General features: G+C 45.4%; 2 protein-coding genes across 2 annotated transcripts in view; both read left to right on the top strand.

The window, feature by feature from the left end:
- The first annotated feature begins 1,737 nt into the window (after positions 1–1,737).
- LOC125944086 (uncharacterized) lies at positions 1,738–12,532 on the top strand. Its single transcript, XM_049663928.1, has 6 exons — positions 1,738–1,902; positions 4,053–4,146; positions 5,676–5,786; positions 10,194–10,254; positions 10,542–10,603; positions 12,393–12,532. The coding sequence occupies exons 1-6, from the start codon at positions 1,867–1,869 to the stop codon at positions 12,452–12,454; spliced, it is 426 nt and encodes a 141-aa protein (XP_049519885.1). The 5' UTR covers positions 1,738–1,866; the 3' UTR covers positions 12,455–12,532.
- An 800-nt stretch (positions 12,533–13,332) lies between these two features.
- Positions 13,333–23,834, top strand: part of LOC119446128 (nuclear pore complex protein Nup85-like) — a 47,345-nt gene continuing 36,843 nt past the window's right edge. Inside the window, exons 1-3 of the mRNA XM_049664847.1 lie at positions 13,333–13,410; positions 14,442–14,553; positions 16,824–16,948. Coding sequence (XP_049520804.1) covers positions 13,333–13,410; positions 14,442–14,553; positions 16,824–16,948 — 315 coding nt within the window. The remainder of the gene's footprint in view (positions 13,411–14,441; positions 14,554–16,823; positions 16,949–23,834) is intronic.

Below are 23,834 nucleotides of genomic sequence, written 5' to 3'. Positions count from 1 at the left end.
ATAAGCATTTATGCTAGCTGGAATATTGACAGGATTTACATAGCACTTCCTCACATTTCGTTAGATGTAATGAAGGTCCTGGTCAACTTCGCATGACCTGCCTGGCAGAATTGGGGAAAAAAGGAACTATCGGTGCTAAGTCATTAGCTTGTTACGGTGAAGTGACTAGAATATTGGTTATGTCCAGCTACTTTCTCGCACCAAACCACACTTCAGTGTTCAACACAATGTGTGTGTAAACGATGCAACAGATGCAGCAGAAGCATCGCCATGCTTAGTTTATATTTAATCCTACGATGTGCCAAGTGCAACAGATCACCAAGTCTGGTTCGTAATAAATGTTGCAGTAAAATATTTTTAAATTTTTTTCTTGCTATTCGTTCTTTCCTCTGGCAGCAGTCAGCAATTGTATTATAATGAATTTTTATTGCTGTACGTAGTTTTTCCAAATAGGCTACAAGATTTTGCAGGGCTCTGCATCAATTTTGACCGTAATTGGGTTCATTAACGTGTACCTAAATGCAAATGCAAGCGTGTTTTATTGCGATATCAATTATATGGACACTTCAACCGGATTTCTGCCGTCGTCGTCACTGTGAGGTTACAGTCCAAGGGCGATAAAATCGTCGCCGCGCGCCGTATGCGCGAGCGAAAGAGCGCGGGGGACCCGCGCGAAAGGCCGTGGGGGTATGGGAGGGAGGGAAGCGGGGCGACGCTGTGCTCCGGCACCAAAGGCGTATCTTACAACCGGGCGTAAGGGGAACTTGCCACTCATTCTCCCACGCGAAAGCAAGAAAGCTGGAAGGCAGCGCGGGAGGGAGGGGGGGGGGGGGCGCAGCTTCTACTCTGCCAACTGCGCTCGTACTTTGCCCGCGGCTGTGGCGGTCGCCCGCACCGTCTGTTATCTCCACACGGCTCTGACCTTTGTATGCGCTGTGCATTCGCCGCTCAGTTTCCGCTGAAGCGATAGACCGCACGAACCTTCGCCCGCTGCGGCGGCTGCGCTTGCTGCCAGCGTTCTGACAGTCGTTGTCTGCGGTCATTCAGTGTGATCTATTCATGTTTGCTTGTGCACGCTGACACCACGCTTGTTAATTCAGTTAGTAAGCGAATATGTCCAAGTTTATGCAGCCGATAAAACTACTATCCCTACTCCGAATAGCTCTCTACTAATTTGCTATCGCAATTGATGCTTCGCCTTTTGGGCGAAACTGCGATTCTTTTTTTTTTTTTTTATTCTGCCCTAAAAACTTGTTTTTGGAACTTGTTTTTGGTATCGGAAGGGAATTCCATGGTTTGCGCTGCGGGTTTAACTTCATATAATTTTTTTTTCGATATACGTCAGAATTCGAAATTGTGAGTGTACATGCATTCGTGTTGCTTAATTGGACGATCCTTGAATGTCTTTTTGATCCTTGAATGCTAATTTTGACCTCCAACGTTTTAGTTCGTAGGGCAGAGAGGTAAAGTGCTAAAGACTGCAAAATGGCATCCTTTTCAACTAAAAATAAACAAGAGCTGGTAGCAACGTGCAGGCTGAGCAGTGGAGAAACAGAACCGAAACTTCGATACTGATCGGAACGTTGCGTGAATCATCGCGTAGGATTATAAATAAAATAAATCAATCCCGTGTCTGCATGTGTTTGCCCATTGTGAATTGCAAAAACCACACAAACACAAATAGAACATTTTCTGGAAACAGACGACGAAAACCTTGGCATTATCATCATCATCGTGTTTTGAAAGTCGCCGGCACGAGCCGCAAACCGTGCGACGTGCGCGAGTTGCAGCAAGGTTCTTTATTCTATGGTTGCAGCAAGGGTTGAATTATTCAAGTCGCAAAGCGGTTGAGAAGTGAGCAGCAATATGCATTCTTTTTCGGATGACGAAACTTCCTTTCGGGTAAGCAGTATCCGAATTGTCCTTATACACCTTTATTCAGTGAGTTGTTGCCATCACATCCACTGTATTCGAAGTACGTGTGACTTTCGCACTAGCGACTAGCGGGCTTTACAATATTTAGTATAGGTGCAATCGCACGTGGTTGGCATTCTCACTCGTCTACAACTAGACTAGCCTTCGCATGAAGTTCACAGCGTTTTCATGTCATGCCGTTTTGTTTAAAGTGAGCCGACTCACTAGGCAGTATGAAACGAGGCAAAAGTGCATTCGCAGAGTCTGTCTTGCCTAAATCTTGACAAGAGCTCTGTTCGAGGAAGCGGTTAGGTGCCAGTAGGCATCGTTTTCGTGAAACATACGTGCGTTTGTGCCCTTTCATGGCGAAATTTTAGGCGTTCATGTTCGCTGTGTCACCATTGATACACCATGGAGCAGCCGGGTGATCAATTCACACTTGCGACTAGGCGAGGTCGCGCGACCGATTGCGACTGGCGACCAAAGGTACTCAAGACGAACGATGTTCACACTGACAAATGCGACCGACGAGTCGTTAAACCGAAATGTCTCCCGATATGCCGTTCACGTCTGCTTGAAATGGCATCGCCGCGTAAAATAAGCGTCAGCATATACGGACAGCCTGTTCCTTCGCATCAGCAGATTGGTTCAGCTGTTCTGCGACTGCGGTCGCGCGACTGAAAAATCGAGCAGTGAAGGCTCATTCACACTGGCGACTGGTAGTGGTCGCGCGAGTTGGTCGCAAATGGTCGCTTTTCTCGAAAAGCGACCATTTTGAGCCAGTCGCTCGCTGCTCGATTTTTCAGTCGTGCGACCGTGGTCGCAAAGCTGCTCAACCAATCAGCGCCGCGCCGAAAGTGATATGTGTTTTTATCCGGTGTCCTCCACGCCAAATGCAATGCCCACGCCACCATATGCAGACTACAGGCCGGCAATTGGTGTCTTTTCTTGGGGTGGGGGGTGACACTGGGACGCAGCAGTTCCAGCAACGTGTCGAATGTACGCGGGCGCATTCGCTGGAAGCTAAACAGCAGGAAAAGAAAGCACAACACAAACCCTTTTTCCAGCTGCCGTACACCACCCAAAGGTGAACAGAGGGTGAACAGCTTCACTTTAATATTATGCACCGAATCTCACGCAATGCGAACTAGAAATTACAAGTTGCTCTCGATAATACTTCGTTGTCGTTCACACAAAGTTTGGGCAGAAGGCGGCTTGCGTGGCCGGCCACTTTTTTCGTTGTCTGCGTATTCTTCGGAGGCTTCCACGCTGCCACAGCTGACACCCCGGCAGAGCACGTCAGCACAGGGACGACGTCTTCCTGTTCGCTCGAATCGAAATCCAGCCATTGCTCGAATCAAAATCCATGGCTGTTGCCGGAACGTGAAACCAATTTACACAGTGCGCGCGAACTGCATAGATTCCTAGAGTTCTCGCTGAGAACGATAATCTCCGGGATTGCGATTTGCCAGTCGCGCTCAGCTGGGCTTGCCGGTGTGCACATCAGTCGCCTTCGGTCGCTTTTTGGTCGCGAGTCGCAAATGGTCACGCGACCTCCTCAAGTCGCCGGTGTGAATGAGCCTTGAGCGACTGGCCTGAAACGGTCGCATTTAGAGAAAAGCGACCATTTGCGACTACTTCCGACTGGTCGCGCGACCTCGCCAAGTCACAAGTGTGAATGGGCCCTCAAGTCGCAAAGTCAGAGCAGCCTGACGTTTGCACGAGCTGCGGGTGAACGTCAGGCTGCTGAAGAATGACAGGATAGATAAAGACATGTGCTGACTTCTAAAATTTATATTCACTTGCCCACCTAAACATCAAAGTATCTGCCGGCGTCGTCCACTAGCCTAAACTACTTGGTTGATTTCTCAAAAATGTTTGAGATCTTTTGTTTTGGTTTAAGACTTCATGCCCGTGTTTCACGAAAATCAATTTTAGTCGAAAGTCAGCACTTGTCTTCGTCCTTCCTGTGCCTCTTTAGCCTGCTGCTGCGCTGTAGATAGTACCAATTTGGGCCCGGTCCAAAAAGAGCTGCGAAATCATAAGTGGTCAGTTTTCTTATGGGCTTGAAGTTATTAGCAGCTGATGCTGCTCTCGACGTGCTGCTCTGATAATGAACCTTGCATATCTGTTTTCAGTGTCGTGTGCCCGACCCTGCATTTGGGAGTGGCAGAACGAGCTTTGCATGGGGGATTGGGAATTCCCTCATGGTTTTCCCTCAGGCTCCGGATGGTACGGCTTGCTTCCCACTTCTCAGTGAAGGTTCTTTTACAGCGCCACTCCGAAAATATTGTGTGAGGAAAAGATCTGCCCTGCAGCAACTGCTTGCTTCCCTTGCACTGAAATTTAGCAAACACAGGCAATCAGGCCAGTGCAGTTAGGCAGTGCCCCTAAAGTTGTAAATTGGAAAACACCCATGGTAAGAAAACGCAGGTGTAAAGCTGTAAATTGCTAAACATCCATGGTAAGAAAAGGCAGGTGTGCAAAACACGAAACAACAGAACAGCATGAACGCCGACTATCAACTGAACGGTTGCACAATGAGCGAAAAGAAAGGCGTAATACCAGCAGTTAGGTTTTGTTTCTTCTTTACTACCATGGGGACAAGGATGCACAAGCTAGTATCCTATGATGGGCCAGTGTTGGAGTCTGCTATGGGCTATAGTACTATTAAATTGACCTGTACAGTACCCAGAGCAGCCAAGCTACTTTCATTCGAAGTAGTGATGATAATGTATACTCGTGAGCAAACGTTCGGAGACCACGGCACGAACAAAAATAATAATAATAATAATAAATTGAAATTTCTTTGAATGCAGTTTCACATTGTGAAATTGCTTTAATACAATACATTGGTAGAATGGGCATGTCCAGGCTGCACCACTTTATTTCAGGCAGTATGTCCAGGCTGTGAAGAAAATTTTTCTTCTATATTCCCACTACCATTAGCCTCCAGAGTTTTACTTGTGAGTGTACATTTTTATTGCAATAATTTGGTACTGAAGTCAAAGCTGCGAAGTGTCCTGTGGTGATTGAAGCTGAGCAAACGACAATCTCAGATGGAGGGATTCTCATTAGGAAACATGGCTTTTGCTTTCTTTTGATTCTTGCTTTTCGTTGGATCACGTAGCCTCAACTCCGTAACTAGATTAGCGTAGGTATGCTCCATTTTTATACATAGCAGGAAACACTATACATAACTTCTCTCACTGTTCACATTTGTGACCAAAAAACAGTGTGTCATATTTGAAAGAAACATTTGAAAGAAGAAACAGGTGTGCATCATGTAATTCCATGTAACATTAGGTCTGGCACATTTATGCCACTAAGTGTGACAATTATTACATGGAAGGTGTCGGAGATCTGAACGTACTTACCACCGAGTGAGGAGATTGACACGTTTCTGTGACCAGTGGCCCTTAGCTTGTGCTCATGACCAAAATATAGCACTCCGTATACTGGAAGCATAAAGGTGCACAAATAATAGGTAATTTGACGTAAGCTAACATCGACAAGTTGTAGTTGTAATATATGAAGTAGTTATTCTGTAGGCATCGCAGATAAAAAGATAACTGTACTGCGAAAAATACGGAGTGACACTTGTATGACTGTGCTACTTTTGTAGCTTCCATAGCGTAGCCTGCAAAGTATGCAACCTGGAGTGTAGTGTGTGTCGTCCTTTCTGATGGAAACATGTTTCAGGTAGAGACTTTGCATACATGTATCTTTTGTGTTATTTCTTTTTTTTTTTTTTTTCTCAGCCAAGCAAGCCAAACCGAAAGGTCAAAGAAAGGCCGGCTACCTGCATGATGTCTGTTGGAACACTTCCCTCTACAACAGCGTGATGAGACAGCTGGTCAATGAGTCATCTTGTGAGTTTGAACTCCGCTAGTCAAACCTGCACAAAGCTTTTCTTCTGCAAAACAATGTACACATCTTTCCTTGTCTTTCACAGTCTGTGCAAGATGATGAACTACTAGAGAACTTTTTAAAAAGTAATTCAGAATATTATTGATCCAAACAAGACAGTTCACAGGAAGATGGAGGCTTGAGGTGATGATGAGTTCCCTTACTGAAACGTTGGGTACAACAGCATTCTTTGTTCAACCATTGTTGAACTTCATTAATGTTTCATACAATATTATCACATTGCTGTTAGCATAGTAACAACTACAACACTAGGCATTAAAAAAAAAAAGAGAATAGATGCAGAACCCAGACTATTTTCCATCTTGTCTGTAACCTATAATTTTGTAAATAGCCTGCAAATGTATTTTCATCTTTCTGTCTACCTGTAGCATTAATGCAATCTTTCCTACTATTTCAAGATTACAATGAATAAAGTCTAATTTTGTTGTAACTGTGCCTGAGAAATTTATTCTAAGTACTATCATGCATTAAAGAAACAGTCAGGTTTTAATTAGACTTGGCTTTATTGAGGCTTTATGTCATAGCTTCTGTGCAGAATACCACAATACATTCAGGAATGAGCGCAGGTTGTAGCTTCTGGGCAAGCATAAAAGACCACATTAAAGTCTCTCGAGGAAATGAACGAGAAGAAAGGAAACCGAAGGCCCAATTTTTATTAGTCATGTCATAGGATACCAACAAACAAAGACACCAAGGACAGCATAGGGGAAAATACATCTACTTATTAATTGAATTAAAGAAATGATAAATTAATGGAAATGAAAGTGGATGAATAAACAACTGGCCGCAAGTGGGGCACGAACCCACGTCTTCGCATTACGCGTGTGATGCTCTTACCAATTAAGCTACTGTGGCACCGTTTTCCCATCCACTTTGTGGGGTATTTATGTTTATCTACTAGAGCTAAACCTGGGAATGTTAGGCCAGCACCGTACTTAACCATCTTGACGGCAGATGTGGAACATCCTTTTTTTTTTTTTTTGTCGCAGGCATCATGTGTACGCAATCTTTTTTTTTTGTGGGGGGGGGGTTAACGCAACTGGTTGATAAACCCACACATGCTACCTGAAGGCATCAATGCTGCCGGATTCGAGGCCTCGCTATGTAGTGAACCAAGAACTAAGGAAACCGAGAGCCCAATTTTTATTAGTCATATCATAACGAGCCAACAAAGACACCAAGGACAGCATAGGGGAAATTGCACGTACTTATTAATTGAAATATAGAAATGATAATTAATTAGAAATGGAAGTGGATGAAAAAGCAACTGGTTTCCTTCTCGTTCATTACATAGTGAGGTCTTGAATCCGGCGGCATTGGTACCTTCAGGTAGCATGTGTGGTTTTATTAATTAGCCAGTTGCCTGTACCGAAAATAAGATCACGTGCACGTGACACCTGCAACAAAAAAGGATGTTCCACATCTGCTGTCAAGGCCGTGAGTTGTGACTCTGGCTAACACTCCCAGGTTCAGTCATAGTAGATATACAGAAATACCCCAGAAAATGGATGGGAAAACGGCGCCGCAGCAGGTCAATTGGTGAGAGCATTGCATGCGTAATGTGAAGACGGGGGTTCGTGCCCTGCCTGCGGCCAGTTGTTTATTCAGACACTTTCATTCACATTAATTGATACATTTCTTTAATTCAGTTAATAAGTACATGTAATTTCCCCTGTGCTGTCCTTGGTGTATTTGTTTGTTGGCTTCTCTTGAGGAAATAGTCATTTCTGCTATTGTAGAACCTGAACAATGCTGGCACTTGTAGCCCACTCGTGTAACTGCAGCACATTTCAGAAATGCTTTCATTGTTCAGTTACTACAGTGATAAGGATGAAACCGGAAATTCTGCTGGTACCATCTAACTGTTTGTACAACCCATGCAATGTTGAAGAATGCATAGTCAAGCGTACTCACAATGGTACTACTCATAGTGGATGCTTGTTTATTGCAAACTAGCAAAATGGGGCATTCTAGACTTTTAAATTGCGCAATGGTGCCATCGCAAGCAGTATGTGAACCATTGGCTCTGAACAAACAGACTGGACCCCCCTCAACCACTTGATAACAATGACACACTCCCCTGCACATTCTCGTTTCTTCCTCAATTCCTCCCGGATTTTATTCAGCTGCAAGTATATGTGCTGCACATAATCGGGCAGCCCTGTGGTTAGTCATTCCTTGTTCTGCCTGGCTTCATCCCAGTGGATCGATTCTCGCATTATGGTTTTGCTTTACATTGTTCGGATAGATTAATTTGTTTTTCCCGGCAAATCTTGCTGTAAAGCCCGACCCTCATGGAGCGAACTTCCCCGGCCTCCGAAATCTTCCCGAATAGCCTCCGAAATCTTCCCATCTCAGAGGCCATATGCCATCTTCGCGCCTATCTCCCAACTTGACCGACAGGTGGCGCTCGCATCTCAAAGAAAATTTATCCCGTTAGGCTTAGGCGCGTTCGAAACGAGAAGCGATCTCGAAAATTCCTCACGATTAGCTCTAACACTTTCTCGTCGAAGTGGCATGAGACTAAGCAAATGCCGTTTGCGCAGTTATTTGCTACAAACGAAGTGAATTCTACAAAAACAACACCAAATTCAGTTCGAAGCGGGCGACCGGGACCGCTGCCATGTTTTAAGTAAACTCAGTCCCATGATGCAACGGCCGGAAGTGCTGCCTCCTGATTGGATCGGGATTGTCGCCGCGCGCTGAACGCTTCCGGCGGCGGGCGAAAATATCCATCCCCTCCAAGTCGGTGGCGTGTGTCCTGATTTTTGACGCCGGCCGACAAGCAGCCGCCGTCGGACGAAGTTTGCCGCTTGGACGCCGGAAATTCGTTCTATGAGGGTCGGGCTTAACTCCTAACTGTGAAATCCTTTGAGTTCTGCAATGTTGTATGCCCATGGTCAAAGTAGTGTATTCTCCATCATGTTGGATGCATTGTTGCAATTATCATTGAATACAAAAATAACAATGGACAGACACTTCGACCTCCTGAGAACGCCAATATGCATTATAGTAACAGCACATTGCCTTCAGTTAACTCGGAAGGGATTACAGAAAAAGTCTCCATCTGGATACGAAGTCAGATATACGTGCAAAACTGTGTGGAAATGGCTTAATCATGTTCTTCATGTCAGCCTTTGAAAAAATTGACACTAGTTTGATCTAAACCACTGTGTCATCACAGACAATGAAAAGTGCCCGTAAAGTGCATTTTGAATACTGCAAGGTGAAATGAAAACCCTGGATGCAGCATCAATATGCCCACCTACCACACAATGTCACAAATTCATCTCTATGTGTAGGCAATGAAAAATGTTTTTTACCATAAATGAGGAGATTGTTACTTTCTCCATGTATGGGGAGATGTTGCTTTCAGTATCTGTGTGTGATATTCGAACAAAAGATGGAGGTTCTTGAAGTCTGTAACGTACCAGAAGGTAGTAGTAGGTAGGTAGGTAATAAAAACTGTCTTGAAAATAAACTGTCCCTGAGCTGTTTTCAGGTCTCAGGAGGTTAATGTGGCATTAAATAGGAGTATGAAGTGGACTTGTATCCTAAGTTATGCTTATGCAATAGCAAAATGGCCACCCTTACATCTTATTTTGTGTCTTTATTTATAATGCAAATGTAGTTCTTCCTCTTTGATGAGCAATTAACTGGACCCTTATACTATGTAGACTTGTGTAAGGGCAGCACCCCTAAATTGGCAGCCCAAAATTTGGAAAAAAATATTTCAACAAAGAACTGATCGCGTTTGGTGCCTGAGGCCGTGCACCTGCATCGACAAATTTTTGCGCACTGTGTACTTCTGTGTGCAGGTACTAGATGGTGAGAGCTGTGCGTTGACCTCTGATGCAGTGGTAATCTGTTGTGTGCACAAGTCGCCGGCTGTGCTTCACATCGTCAAAATTGTGAAAAAAAAGTGCGGCCTTTAGATGAGTCTATACGGCACACGCTGTCAAAATTAGTCGCGTCACTCCAAGCTAGTATGGTAGCATCAGTGAATCATTGCCATTTATCTTTCGTTTCTTGCACTTTTTCTGGCTAGCCAATCTCCCTCTCACAGTAAGAATGAGTGTTTCATTATTGCATAGTTCAATAATACAGCTTAACATGATATTTCTCTATATTGTCAATTTAATTAATTGCAAGCTTATTAGGGGTGATTTTTTCTCCTTTCACTACAATGTGTCAAGCTTGCAGTTTTAAGGATTATCACAAGCGATCCTAATGCATATTGGCACATTCATTGCGACCTATTCTTTTTGATCTGTACACCTTTATTGCTGCTTTTTTTGTTCTTGTTCATGTGCACATGGTGACCCTGCTTTTGTGTTTATGGTCTGCAGCGGTGTTCCTAGACTTGCAGAATTTTGCTCGAGAGTTCAAGGGTGAGACAGCACATCCAGGGTAAGATGCATTTAAAGTTGAATGCTAAATTCGTCCACGAGTATTAAGTTCAATGACAGCTGATGATAATGATGTCATAGTGATATTTGGGCATATACTTCAATATACGTAACTGTAAGATGTGCTAGACATGCATTCTCATCGCAGCATCACACATGTGTATCAGCGTTCGCAGAGCATTGACTTGGCGGGGACATTTTGTAAGAGTTTGTTGCATTTTCTTGCAATGGTTGCTTTGCCATGTTTGTTTTTAAGTATTAGCACATGTTGATTTTGTTTCATTACAGCTTCGTGACGACCAGCAGGAGTTACCGTGCTACCCTGAATGGCTGCTGGAATAGCTGCCAGGGTAAGCTGTTCTGTTAATGATGGCCATCTATCTCACGTTTCAATGTGCTAAGGGCGTGCATCATGCCGAAGGTCAGTTACTTGGCTAGTGTGGAATGTGCTGAAGCCTTTCTCTTTTGTCAGACTTATGTGTGTTGCGTTTGGCGAATACTTGCTTCAAATGCATCATCACATGTACAGGCAGCTCCTATTTTGCCACTACTATATTGCGCAAGCATTTATCAAGGTATATGTACGCATGGTAACGAAGGTGCCATAGAAGCCAGTATATACTGCAATGGCGGCTTGTAGAGGCACAGCAACGCCATCTACATTTTGCGGGGCCAACCTCTCGGCTGAAAAAAAAAATCAACATTTGCCGTTACAGGCTTGTTGCGCCACGTAATCTACTGCGCCAGCTCACATCACATCGCTATGACATCGCATGTATTCTGCACCCAACAATACAAATGAAACGTAGTAAGTGAGAACATTCGCCACAACATCGCATCACAACCCTAACGTGAAATTCTCACATCTATATTTATAGACCTCATTCTATAACCGCACACATTACACCGGCGAGCCTTGAGAGTTTTGCATGAATTCACAGCAATGGATTTACCAAGATTTTTAACAAAGCATATCCATGTGTCATTATTACCAACACACATCTGTTATTCCGGTGTTACGATAAAATCAACATTACATTGAAATTATTCACAAAACCACACTTTATTCTTCACTAACAGTGCATGCGTGCCACTTGTAGTTTTTCTCTGGTACTGAAGACAGCCAAAATGTAATATTTAGTGAAAAGGCAGTTCAAAAATAAAGTTATTGATCTAATCTTATAGGGTAAACAAGATATGTAGCCATTACTTTTTATGGCTATGCACAGAGAGCTTTGACGACATTACAGTGTTAAATATGGTAATACGACCTCGGCATATCTCGGCACGCATTGCCACGAGCAAACTTAGAAAGCCTGCACAGTTTCGTATTCATGATTTTTCGTGGATGGAAGCAAGCAGCCTGCGACTTCACCTTTCCCTATTCTAATGGAATTGGCTGTACTTTTTAAGATGTTTCCATTGGAGAAGTATTGGATGAATAATTTTCAACAACTAGTGTTTTGCTCAGCGAGATGTCACGCCTCAATCGCACGACCATAATTGATGTCACTGCTCATTGGCTTGGAACCGTATTTCAGCATCGCCTTCGCGACCATGTGAATTGACCTTGCATTTATAACAGCGTAGACGACGATGGGGAAACCGTTGTCTGTCGTCTCGTTTTCTTGAGAGTGCATAGACCTCGCCTGTTTATCAGCTTTCAGTGCCACCTGCCACTTAGCAGGGTGCAGATTTGACTTGAGTGTCGTTCACGATTGGCTTGAACTGTGTTGCACGTATAGCGTGTTTTGTTTGGTGGTTTGCTTCTGTCCTTTGTTTGTTCTGTCCAAAAGCACAGCTGCATAGCTGCGCTTGGCAGCTGATAGCCCTGTGGGCTGATGAACAGTAGATACTGGGGCATGCAAAAAGCAATGGCAATAATCATAATGCTGCGCGTGTCAGGAATGATTGTGCACTATCGCCAGTCTTGCTGCTGTGCTCCTGTAACATGGTGCTGAATGACCAGTCGCTTGGCGCTTAGTGACTTGCATCATATTAATGAAAGGTCGAATAAATGTTGTGCGTATCATTTTTTGTTTTACTGTCGTTACAGCCCATGGCATTTATCTAATCGTGTTAAATGTGGCATCTCACCATGTAATATATATATGTTTTACCCTGCCTCCACATTCGCAGAGGAAATGCAGTCAGTGGATGAGGACAGCAGGCTGGATTTTAACTGCAAAGGTGAGCATTGACCAGTCATGGCCTTAATGAACAAGAAACATTATGATGATGCATGCAATTTCAGGCAACGTGCTTCACATTGCTTTCTGCCACCCTTCAACAGAGAATAGTTGTCAGGTGGTGTGACGAGGGGGGACATGCAAAACAAGATTGTCTCTGAAGTGTTGTGCTTTGTGGCTAAAATTGTGCCCGTCTTTTTTTCTAACAGCAGGCTGCCTTGGCCAACTGAGTAGGTTGAACCCCTCTTGCACATTCAGGAGTTTTGGAGTTGTGTTGCCATGGCACATATGTATCAGTACACTTAAACATTTATGTAATGTACTTCGCTGTAACAAAATTTTCTTTATAACGAATCGTCTTAATTTTTGTAAGTTGATGTCCAAAAATTGCCATATATATATAGTGTTGGCACTGGTGGTCAGATGGTTGAATTAGTATGTGCACTTTATTAATGCAACACACTTGGCAACGTAGGTGAGCATGGCACTGTGTAAAAATAACCTTCTTTCACAGCCTGAGTGTGCACAGGATGTTGCAGTGCATCTGTTACTCATTTAAGTGCAACCGCTTATTTCAGAAATATGTTCACTAAGCATACTGAATATATTACAGTCGATGCTTTTTACAACAGACCCATATGCAGCATACTTTTGGATATAATAGACCGTTCTTCTCACTTAGTTTGCTCCACCTATATTATTTGTGTAACAAATTCCACTTTTAACGTACCTGCCTATAATGGACTTATCGGCTACAAGGGACAAAGTTTTGGGCCAACAATGCGGGCGTGCAAGCGATAGTGCACTCAACTGTATCTGCCACTTGCAGTATGGTGCGAAAATGCAATTTTTTTTTAAGGAATAAGAACAGTACCGGCAACGTTCCCGCAATGGCGTGCCGCATGATGCCCCGCCATCTAACGGAGAGTTTTAGGGACTATACAAACAGCTCACCACTGCCTGCCACTGTTAGCTCAGTGCCAAGCAAGTGCCAGTAGTGCCCTTAGGCCTAACCAGCTTCGCCCTGAAGCCGTAGCATATGGCACCTCAAAAGTAACCACCAAGCTAATGCAAAATCCATTGATTTGAGAACACCTTATTTCTCGCCACATCAGTTTGCTCAAAAAAGAAAATAGCCTGCTATTTGCGTCATGCAGACTGCGAAGTGCGTAATGCGTTCGAGTCGTCTCACATGCAGTGCAGCGGTGACTAGACAGGGGCTCCGAGTTGAACTTGCCTCGTATCGCAGCTCTTGTTCATGCTACAGATTTGACAGTGGTTGTCGCTTCTCATCAAAGGTTAAGTTAAGACATCAGTTTATTCTATGGACCATTGTTTTGTGTGAAAAGCAAACTAGCCGATGTTTGTGTGATTGGCGGTGACAATGCGCTTGGACAGGGTGCCACAGCGGCAGAATTTAGGATGTTTAGCAGAGAAACTGCCATTTGTTGGCAGCCTGTCTTCGGAAAATGGTGAACAGCAAGGTGCCGTGCTTACAATAGTGTGGATGTACGATTATGGTGGAAATCCGTCTATCTCTTGATTTATTCATTCTCAATTCTGTTGAAAAACTTTTTTTCCATTGCCTCTGGGTTCTAATAATTAATTACATTAGGCAGCGATTTATGAAAAGTTCCGCCATTTCTCGACATATCATGGCATTGCTGTGGCATTGTGCTGCTAAACACGAGGTCGCAGGTTTGATTCGTTGCAGTGGCCGCCGTATTTCGATGGGGGCGAAATGTGAACAACACTCATGTGCTGTGCTTTGGGTGCAGGATAAAGACCCCCAGGGTCTAAATCCGGAATCTCCCACTACGGCGTGCCTCATAATCAGACAGTGGTTTTGTCACATAAAACCGAAGAATTTAATTTAGAATTAAATTGAACTCCTGTGCTTTGCTTTACACACTCCTGCATAAAACTTGCACCAGGGCCATCATGGAGGGATGCCACACTTTCGGAGTTGCTGCCGTGCCTTGAATAATTTGTGCTGGAGGTTGTTTTATCGCCTGTCTCTTTTCTTTCATTCCATGGGCAGTACGAATTGCTGAGAAACATCGAACACATTTGGCACTTGTGCGAGATACTTTTCTTGGACGTCCAACCAGGTGGGTTGTGAAAGCTTTTGTCAGGGTGTCATTTATCAGGGAAGACGGACAATTCTCAGAGAAATTGTAATTTTTGGAAAATTTAGGGCGAAGACGGGGGAATTTTCACCTCGGTTACTTTTTAGTCTGGGACCTATGTACTTATAGTGGTTACAGCCAAGCTATTTTTATGCCAGAAGTAAGCTAAGTTTTCAAGTGAACCTACACGGTCTGCATATTTAGTCTCTTGGTGGTTTTTTGGGTGCGACCCTTGCTGGGTGGTATGACTGTATACAGCTTGGACAACTTATAACGTAACCGCTTATAGTGGAGGACAGGATATAATGCGGTCATTTCTGACTCCTGTTTATCTTCCCGTAGAACTCAATGTACGTATATGCATACCGCTTATAGTGGAGCCGCACGATACGAAATACCAGTTATAATGCGGTTGCTGGAAAATAGACTGCGATCTATGCGACTGCGGACAAGTGAGGCAGAAAGCACGCTTCTCACCGAGGTGCAGCTAGCCAAGGCGAGAGTAACCAGGAGGCGCAGACCGAACTAACTTGGAACGGATAGAAATAAGAAAACATGGGCAGCAGTGCACTGGCTCGGTGCGCTTGTGGGGCTTGCATAGGCGCAGTACGCAGTCCGCACCGAACGCACACGCACTGTCACTTTTTGGCTCTTCAGCTTGTGCGCAGAAAGTAAGTGAAGTCACCGTCTTATATTTTCGGACATGAATGGGGTCTCAAAATTGTCTGAATTATCGGGCAGGCTGGAAAAACTAATTTCGACAAGACATAATTTGCATATATTTTTTTTTAAACTCCAGCATCGCACAAAAATCGGTCGAGGCTGCGAGTGTGCTTCACGTGCACCCGTCATGATGTGCATCGTTGCGAGGGGCAGATATCGCATGTGTTATCTTGACTCCGTGACGCTGTCAGTTTAACCTGTGCTCCCCAAATTAATCAGTTCAGAACATTGTCCACATGCGAGCTTTCGCCGTTCCTAGCAGTACATGCGTATAATAGCTTTTGCTATAAGTGTTTGTGGTAGTTCCCGGCTGATCGCCTGTAAACCCCGCTTCATGTGTGCAGCCATCAGTTCAGCCTGTGCGCATGATCTTGCATCAGATCTCCATGTATTTGTGTAGGGGTACGAACATATATCAAGGGTGAGCTTACTGTGACGGCATTTTGCCCAGCACCCTTGCCGGCTAGGCCTATTGTCTCATCAGGAGTGGGCAGCTAAAGTTGCAGTTTGGCGCAGAGTCAACAAAATGCTTCGTATCGAAATCGTATTTTTCATCAGATCATCATCATCATCGTAAATCATTAGATTTATCTAGCTCGAGTTCTTTGCACTGCACTCCTCTTGACGTGCTTCTCTGGACATAAAAGGGAACAAAAGGAAGGTAACTTCAAAATCAAAAGAAGGGCACACTGTAAATGGCTCAATGTTCATCGAAATGCTTCGCCATGGCTGTACAGCACTTGGAAAGCTGAAGAACCATCTCGCCAACTAAAGTTAGACACATTTCGGTTGTATGTTTAGATTCCTGGACACACGCAGCTGCTTGGTCTACATGTTTTGCACATGCACAGCCTTTGAAGAAAGTTTGTTTTCACTATAGTACAGAAATTCGCAACTCCAGCAACTTACGTTATAAGCGGTCTGTGCATCATGAAACAGATAGTGAAGACCTTAACTTTGGCAGCCTTGATGCCACGAGGTAGCATGCGAGGGTTTATTGGCCACTTGCCTGCTCACCTAATGCGTCAGTTCACATACTATATGGCACCTGCAGTTAAGTGGATGTTCCACAACTGCTGCCATGGCCATGAGTGGCACTGGTTAACACTCCCAGGGCTATCAACTATCAAGAAAGTTGGTGGGTGGACGGCAGCCATGGTCACTTAATGGTAAATCACTGCATGCATAATGCGGAAGATATGGGTTCAGCTCCAACCTGTGCTAAATAGTCTTTTCTTAGATGTTAATTTCCCTTTCCTTTATTTCTTATTATTTCTGCATTTCAGTTACACATAGAAATTAATTTCCCCCACATTTCATCTTGCTTAATTGTTGGCTTGCTTCTCATGGTCATAACAAACAAAATACCGAGCCCCTCAGTTGTTATTCTTTCTCGTTTATTGGGAATCAGCTCTATGGCTGCTAGTACCTGTTGACTTGCAGAGTGAGGATGTATGATGATGAATTGAGCAAGGAAGCCAGTACATGTGGTACCTAACTCTGAGTCCTACTTTTGCTTGCTGGAAAAGGCACAGCATATTTGCAGCAGCTGCAGCGCTGGGTTCAGAGCCGTTCTGCAGATACCCTGGGAGCCCGAGTGCAGGAGCTGCTCGAAGAGGATGAACCACACCGGGCTGTGGATTACTGGGATCATGTGAGTGATGGGGGTCGCTGTGGTCTTATCCTGGCCTGGTACCACATGCACACACACACAACAGCCAGACAGACAGGCAGAGAGGCAGCATTCAGATATTTATGCCAGTGAATCGCTAAGTTTAAATTTTCAGCCCCATTCAAAGACAAAAAGAATCTGGCTGTAAGCGTCCATTAAAACTATGACTGATTTAGCCCACATACACTTTACCACATGACGGAGGAATGTGGTAAATGGATGCATAAAACATATTCGTAAGCATGCTCCAATTCTTTTATATGGTAATTACTGTCCCCTTCTAACTTTTAGCATCAGATATATTTCTAGATTTATCTAGTTTCATCAAATCGTATTTTTCATCAGATCATCATCATCGTAAATCATCAGATTTATCTAGCTCGAGTTCTTTACACTGCATTCCTCTTGACGTGCTTCTCTGGACATAAAAGGGAACAAAAGGAAGGTAACTTCAAAATCAAAAAAAGGGCGCGCTGTAAATGGCTCAATTTTCCAGAGATCCTAAACTTTCATGCATACAGCCCCATGACCGGCAAGACAGCTATTCTAGGGCCTGCAAACGTACAATCGTGTGTCACAAAATTGCATAGTTCAGTGAATCATGGTGCATCCCATCCCACCATAATCAACCGGGTTGCATGATTCTGGGTTTGCCTTAGTATCAGCGCATTTGTGGTGCCGTCTACCTTCCAGATTGTGTGCTACAGGACAGCTTACTACAGTGTAGACCGCTTATAATGTAAGTCGCCGGAGTTGCGAATATCTGCACTATAAACAGTACCGCACTATAACCAAAACAACGATTTTCAAGCCCTGTACGTATGCAAAACATGTAGACCAAGCATGTAGACACGCTTTGTACTATCGCGCGCACATCGCGATTACGTTTTCTCTAGTGAGCTGGCGAAAACATAATCGCGATGTAGCCGGTGCTCTTCAAGCTCGACAGCTTTGCACCGAGTCAAAACGTAACAACTGTCTGCCGCAACCGCTGCAGAAAAAACCGTGACCGCTATCGACGCGATTATGAACGGCGACATTGTGGTGCTGAAGGCACGCGCCCGACGCACGCACCGAGTCATCCAGTCGCTGCAACTGGTCGTCGAAACCGCGGTCGCTTTCTATGCTATCATTGATGGCGACTACGCAGTTTTTTAGGCACGCGGCCGACGCGCGTACCGAGTAAAAATGAAACTACTGTTAGCCACAACCGCTGCGGAGAAAACCGCGGCCGCTATCGACGTGATCGTGGATGACGACTACGCAGTTACGAAAGCCCACGGCCAACGCGTTATGTGCAGCGGTGAACGCAAGAATACAGGCTTTAAAGACACAAATAGGCTCGAAGCGTTCCGGCGTTGCTGTCATTCACGTACGATTTCAACTGATGGCTGTGGTGATGCGGACTCTGCCGCTTCTTTTCGGTTGGACGCTAGCGCTGTTCTTGCTCTTTTGCTTCGCACATTTGCGGCGCTCCTCGCTCACCAAGCTCCAAAAGTAGTCCGAATTAACCGATGGATAGCCAAATAAGTCCGAATTAACTAGAGTTTGATTGCATTGATTGCATTGAAGGTGCGTGCTGGCCGGCAGCACGCACCTTGTTGAGAAGCGTGCTCGCTGCCGCCCTTGTCGGCGAGATTTTCCCGCAGAAGCCGCATTATAACCGGTATTTCATCTGACGCGGCTACACTGTAAGCGGTATGCGTATACATGGAGTTCTATGGCAGGGTAAACAGAAGTCGGGAAAGGCCACGTTGCTAGCCAGCTTCTGCACTATAAACTGTTATGTTATAAGTTGTCTATACTGTATAGCTTCTGATATCGTTCAGCACAGAGTGCCGTACAGCCCAATCTAGGAAGCCATACATTTGCAGGAATGAGTAAAGCCTCCTTTCAAAGATCCTCGTGGTACGTGGTAAAATACCGTGTACCAGATAGTCCAACAGCAAACTGTCTTGATCTTCAGTACTGCGCCTAGGGGTGTGAGAGTAGTAATTTTCAAGACTGAATTGAATAAGAATTGATTAATGCCAGAAGCCAATTGAATTTAATTATCATTTCCGAAAACACCCGTGTACTTAGATTTAGGTGCACGTTAAAGAACCCCAGGTGGTCCAAATTTCCGGAGTACCCCACTATGGCGTGCCTCATAATCAGATTGTGGTTTTGGCATGTAAAACCCCATAATTTAATTAATTTGGGGTTATTTAATTTTTTATCATTTACATTTCGAATGATTTTGGAATGATGAGCAGCCGTTTTCATCATTAATATATATATCTTCACATCCTAGTACAGTAGACTTCCGTTAATTCAACTCCGATTAATTTGATTTCTCAGTTAATTAGATCTCGACCGAAGGTCCTGGTCAGCGCCCATGCATTTCTATGGTCCCAAACGTTCGTTATTTCAACCCTAAAATTGGCCTACGCCAGATAATTCAAATTGGACCAGTTGCTTGTTGACCAGTCAGCACAGTGTGTGTGTGGTTCTTCCCTTGTGTCCTGTCTTGAAGCGCTGTTTTTTTTTGGGGGGGGGTGATAATGAACCATCTAGCCCGTCAGTCAATCCTTGACCACTCAGCATGCTCGCATGTGACCTCTATGGTGACCATCTTGCTTATTTCGACCCGCCGGATAACTCGATAAATTTTTTTGGCACCATTAGGGTTGAACTTAATGGAACCTCTCCTTAACGTCCCATGTCAAGGCAACATGTGCACTTCATGTTTATTTGCATACCCAGGACTCATTGATGAGGGCTCATGATGGTAGTTTATCTGGAAAATTCTGACTCTTTGAGCAACATAGCGTAACACTACGTAACTTATGTCAGCTATGGCGGCTGGGATTAAGTTTCCTGCACATTTGCTCTAATTTTATGCTTGATTGCACGCAGTTGGGGATTTGAAATATTCAAGAAATAGTATTGGAAAAAATTTTATATTTGTGAATAGCTACTGTTCAGTTCGAACATTGAATCAAATAATGCAGTACTTGATTTGTTATTTGAAAGTTTCAACTATCTGCACACCACTAGCTGCGCCTTTCAATGTGGCATGGAAGGTGGTAAGCAGTGCTTCATGCTGAATATCTTGCGGTGCATCGTAACTCTACGGATGTTAACATTGGGCATCTTTTTCACATAGTGGTTATTTTGAGGAATGATTGGCAAAAGGAAACATTCTTGCAAACAGGAGACTACTGTTTCCACGTAAGCACATAGCGGAAATTGGAACCATGCCAGCAGCTTCTTTTAGTGGCTTTTCGCACACTGTTTTGGGACTTTCAAGCGTTGAAATTTTTTTTTAGCATTGCTATTGCTCAAAAAGCTTTTCACGTCTGCTGAATTTTAACCCTTTAAATGTGTAAACTTTAGCCAGTCTGTTTGCATGGCAAGTATTATGTGATAACTGACAGCGCTGAAGGCTCAGTGGAAGATCAACACCTGCACCTAATGTTTAAATCATATGCTCACTTACAATAGTGGTACAGTTAAACCTGCTTATAACGAACCTCCATATAAAGAATTCCTGGATATAACGAAGTTTTTCGATTCCCCGCCGTTACTCCATAGACGCACATGTATTTGAGACCTCTACGTAACGAAGTGGCAGCGGGAGACCCCCTCGATATAACGAATTTCCCCCTCCGACCACCTAGAGATTTCGCCCCAAATTTTGTAATTTTTGCGCGAGCAGCAACCGGAAGCACCTTCTCCGCCGCGACGGAATGCGAAGCGAGCGCACGTGTGCGTGCGTGCGTGTGCGAGGCGGCCCTGCATCCCTCGACCCGGCGTTCTTGCAGCCACGGGCATGACCTTTCCCCCTCCCTTCATTCAAATCTGATCCTGCCGCTTGCTGCAGCTGGCCTAGCCCGCCAAGCCGGCACTCTCTCCTTTTCCAGCTGATGTTGCCGACGCGCTGGTACACGCTGTTGCACATCAGACTCGATGAGCGTGGACACACGCTATCAAACGCTGGCGGCGTGTGGAAGCGCCGCTGGAGAAGCGAGCGAAGTGACCTTCGTGCTGTTGTCTATCGCTTCAACGCAAACTGAGCGCCGAGAACACGCAGAAAGCTACGAGCCGCCGACGCACCTACACTGCTAGACTCTGCCCCAACGCAGATCGCTTTCAAGATACGGCCTGCGCGACCGCGCGCCGCCCCGCTATGCTCCCTCGCTTCCTCGCCGGTGCCTCGAGCGCAACGGAAGAAGGCGCGCTTCCTCCCTGCTTTTCTTGCGCGCGCGAGATTTAGACGCGGTCGTTGGCTCCTCTCGCACGTTTTCGCTCGCACATACAGCATACGGCGCGCGGCGACTGCATTATCACCCTTGGACTTTAGGGTACGGCCACGCTAGCGGCAAAAATGCGCAGCAAAAACGCGCGGCAACGCGTCATGCTGCGCGCGGCAAAAGCGGCAGGAATCGGGGGTCTTGCGGCGTGCCGCGCGAAATGGGTTCTGCGGCAAATGCCGCGTGCCGCGAGATGAACCAATCAAGACCGACGAGGGTGACGTCACGGAGCCATCACAACCGGAACACCGCCGGTCCGTGCCGGGTTTTCAATCGACGATCGTTGTCTCTCGCATCAAAACAACGAGCGCTCGCGGTGTTGCTCGCCCGTTCGGAGAGCGCGGCAGATCTTATCGCGCTGACGCGCGGCAACTTGCCGCTCGCTGCATGACGCGCGCGTTTTTTGCCGCTAGCGTGGCCATACACGCTATACGGAATATGTATGAGCCAAAACCAATTTTAGGGCCACAACGCCTCATGGACACCATCTTTATATAGCAAATACGGATAGCAAGGGCCATACTTTTGCTGGCGGAAACCGAAAATACGTCATAGTTGTCGCCCCCGGCACTTTGGGCGGCCAATGCCATCGTCAAGCCACCAAGCCAAGCGACATGAAAAGTCAAAATGGCCGCTCGGGCCGGCGCGGGGTGGCAGTTTGCAACGTATGATGCGGGAACGGTCCCACAGTTGCGACGCAACAGCGGGGTTACCAATGCATTGAGTTCTATGGGAGCTGTGCCAGAACCGGTCGAAAACGACGTAACAGCCGCGAAAACGCAGCCCCCGGGAACGTAACAGCGAGGTTCTACTGTAACACTATACGACGCTACGACGCCATCGTGACGCTCGCTCTTCGTTTCCGATGCCTCGCGCTTGTGCGAAACGACACGCGTCCACGCATCCGATACCTGGTGTGACATTCCGAGGATGAGTGCTTCGACGTAAACGGAAAACGGGGGCGTGTGTTACAATTGAGGGCGCGTTAGAATCGAGGAAATACGGTAAACGTCTATTTTTCGAATTTTCGTGCCGAACCTGCATATAACGAAATCCTCTTTATAACAAGTTTTTCGGGAACTTGTCAATTTCGTTATATCCAGGTTTAACTGTACTATGTATGTTACCCTTTTGGGGTAGCCTATCAACCTATATTGACTTGATTTTTGTGGTGATTATGCCTTAAATGAGTGTTTGAGGTTGTAGAGTAATGTGTATGTTGCTGGGACTGGACAGGCAGCCTTAATTAACATAAGCAGTGTTTGAGCTTGTTGACACATGACAACAGAGTAATATAGCGTAAAAACGAGACAAGGACAGAGGAGGAACTTGTGTGTCTCGCCTCTTCTGTCCTTGTCTTGTTCTTGCGCTACAGTCAAACCTCGATATAGTGAACTTTGATTTAACGAAATTCGCGATGTAACAAACTATTTTTATTTCCACATCTTAGTTCTATTGAACCAATGAAACCTCGATATAACGAAATTCTCAATATAACGAAGTTTTCGCTGCAAGTGCAACTTCATTATATCGAGGTTTGACTGCGTTACTTGTGGGCGTCTCGCATCTTACAGGAGTACCGACTACCGTGAGTTCGGGCTTAACGAGCTACAGGGCCACGTCAGTTGTCACCTTGTGTAATCTAGTGTGCCGCTGTTCCAGCGCTCAGGCCGCAAAAGGGGGGCACCGAGCGCTGCGCACGCAAGAAACACAGTATTGTCCTAAGTTAACGGAAACAGTTTATTTGTCTCTCGTGACACCCAGCACTGCACAAACGCTCGGTCCTGTAGCAGCATGGGAATCAAAGGGGCTCCTGCGCTTAGGGCGAACAATACAGAAACGGACTCAGCTAGCATGTCACTGTGGGAGAATGGCTCACCGCAACATGTCGCTTGGGAAGAGTGTCCCCATGGCTATGCTGCATGCTCTCGTGGTAACCAGTGGGCCCACTCGTGAGAGCTAGGGCAATCTCCGTTGACTTGGGCCTCCGATAAATGCAGCTCGGCATAGCTACGACCATGCGTAAGCACTAGGCACCACTTTTCAGCTTAGCGTTTGGAAAACGGGCAACACAAGGTATGCACTCTCCAGGTGCAAGGCACTGCAGACGAGCTCAAGACCGAGCTATTCCCAAACAAAGGGGTCGATGGACGAGAGGGAAAAAAACTTGTCGAGTGATGTCCCGGAGAAGTCTCTCTTGCACTTGATCTGCCGATCGCGACACTGTGACTGACAGCATGAGAGCCAGCGGCAGTGTGAGCACCACCGTTGCAAACCTATCCCTGGAAAAAGCCACCCCCGATGACCATCGCGAGTGGAAAGGGAGAGGCATGGAGACGACAGAATAGGCGAAATGCTCACACAAAGGCACAGGATGCGCACCTCAGTCCTCGCATCTGTAGCCTTAATTACCCGTCTTTCAAGTTGACAAAGAATAAACTGAGGTGCATCTTGAGTAGGACAATAAAACTCAAACATCAGCTTACTCATTGTTTTTGTGTGCCTGGACTGCTCTTGAAGTTGCCCACTTATCTCCCCATCTGAGGGCATCTTCACCATGGCACTTCCAGCTT

The sequence above is a fragment of the Dermacentor silvarum genome, chromosome 3 (assembly GCF_013339745.2).
Source record: "Dermacentor silvarum isolate Dsil-2018 chromosome 3, BIME_Dsil_1.4, whole genome shotgun sequence".
In the NCBI taxonomy this organism is placed as follows: domain Eukaryota; kingdom Metazoa; phylum Arthropoda; class Arachnida; order Ixodida; family Ixodidae; genus Dermacentor; species Dermacentor silvarum.
This window is presented reverse-complemented; position numbering and strand designations above follow the sequence as displayed.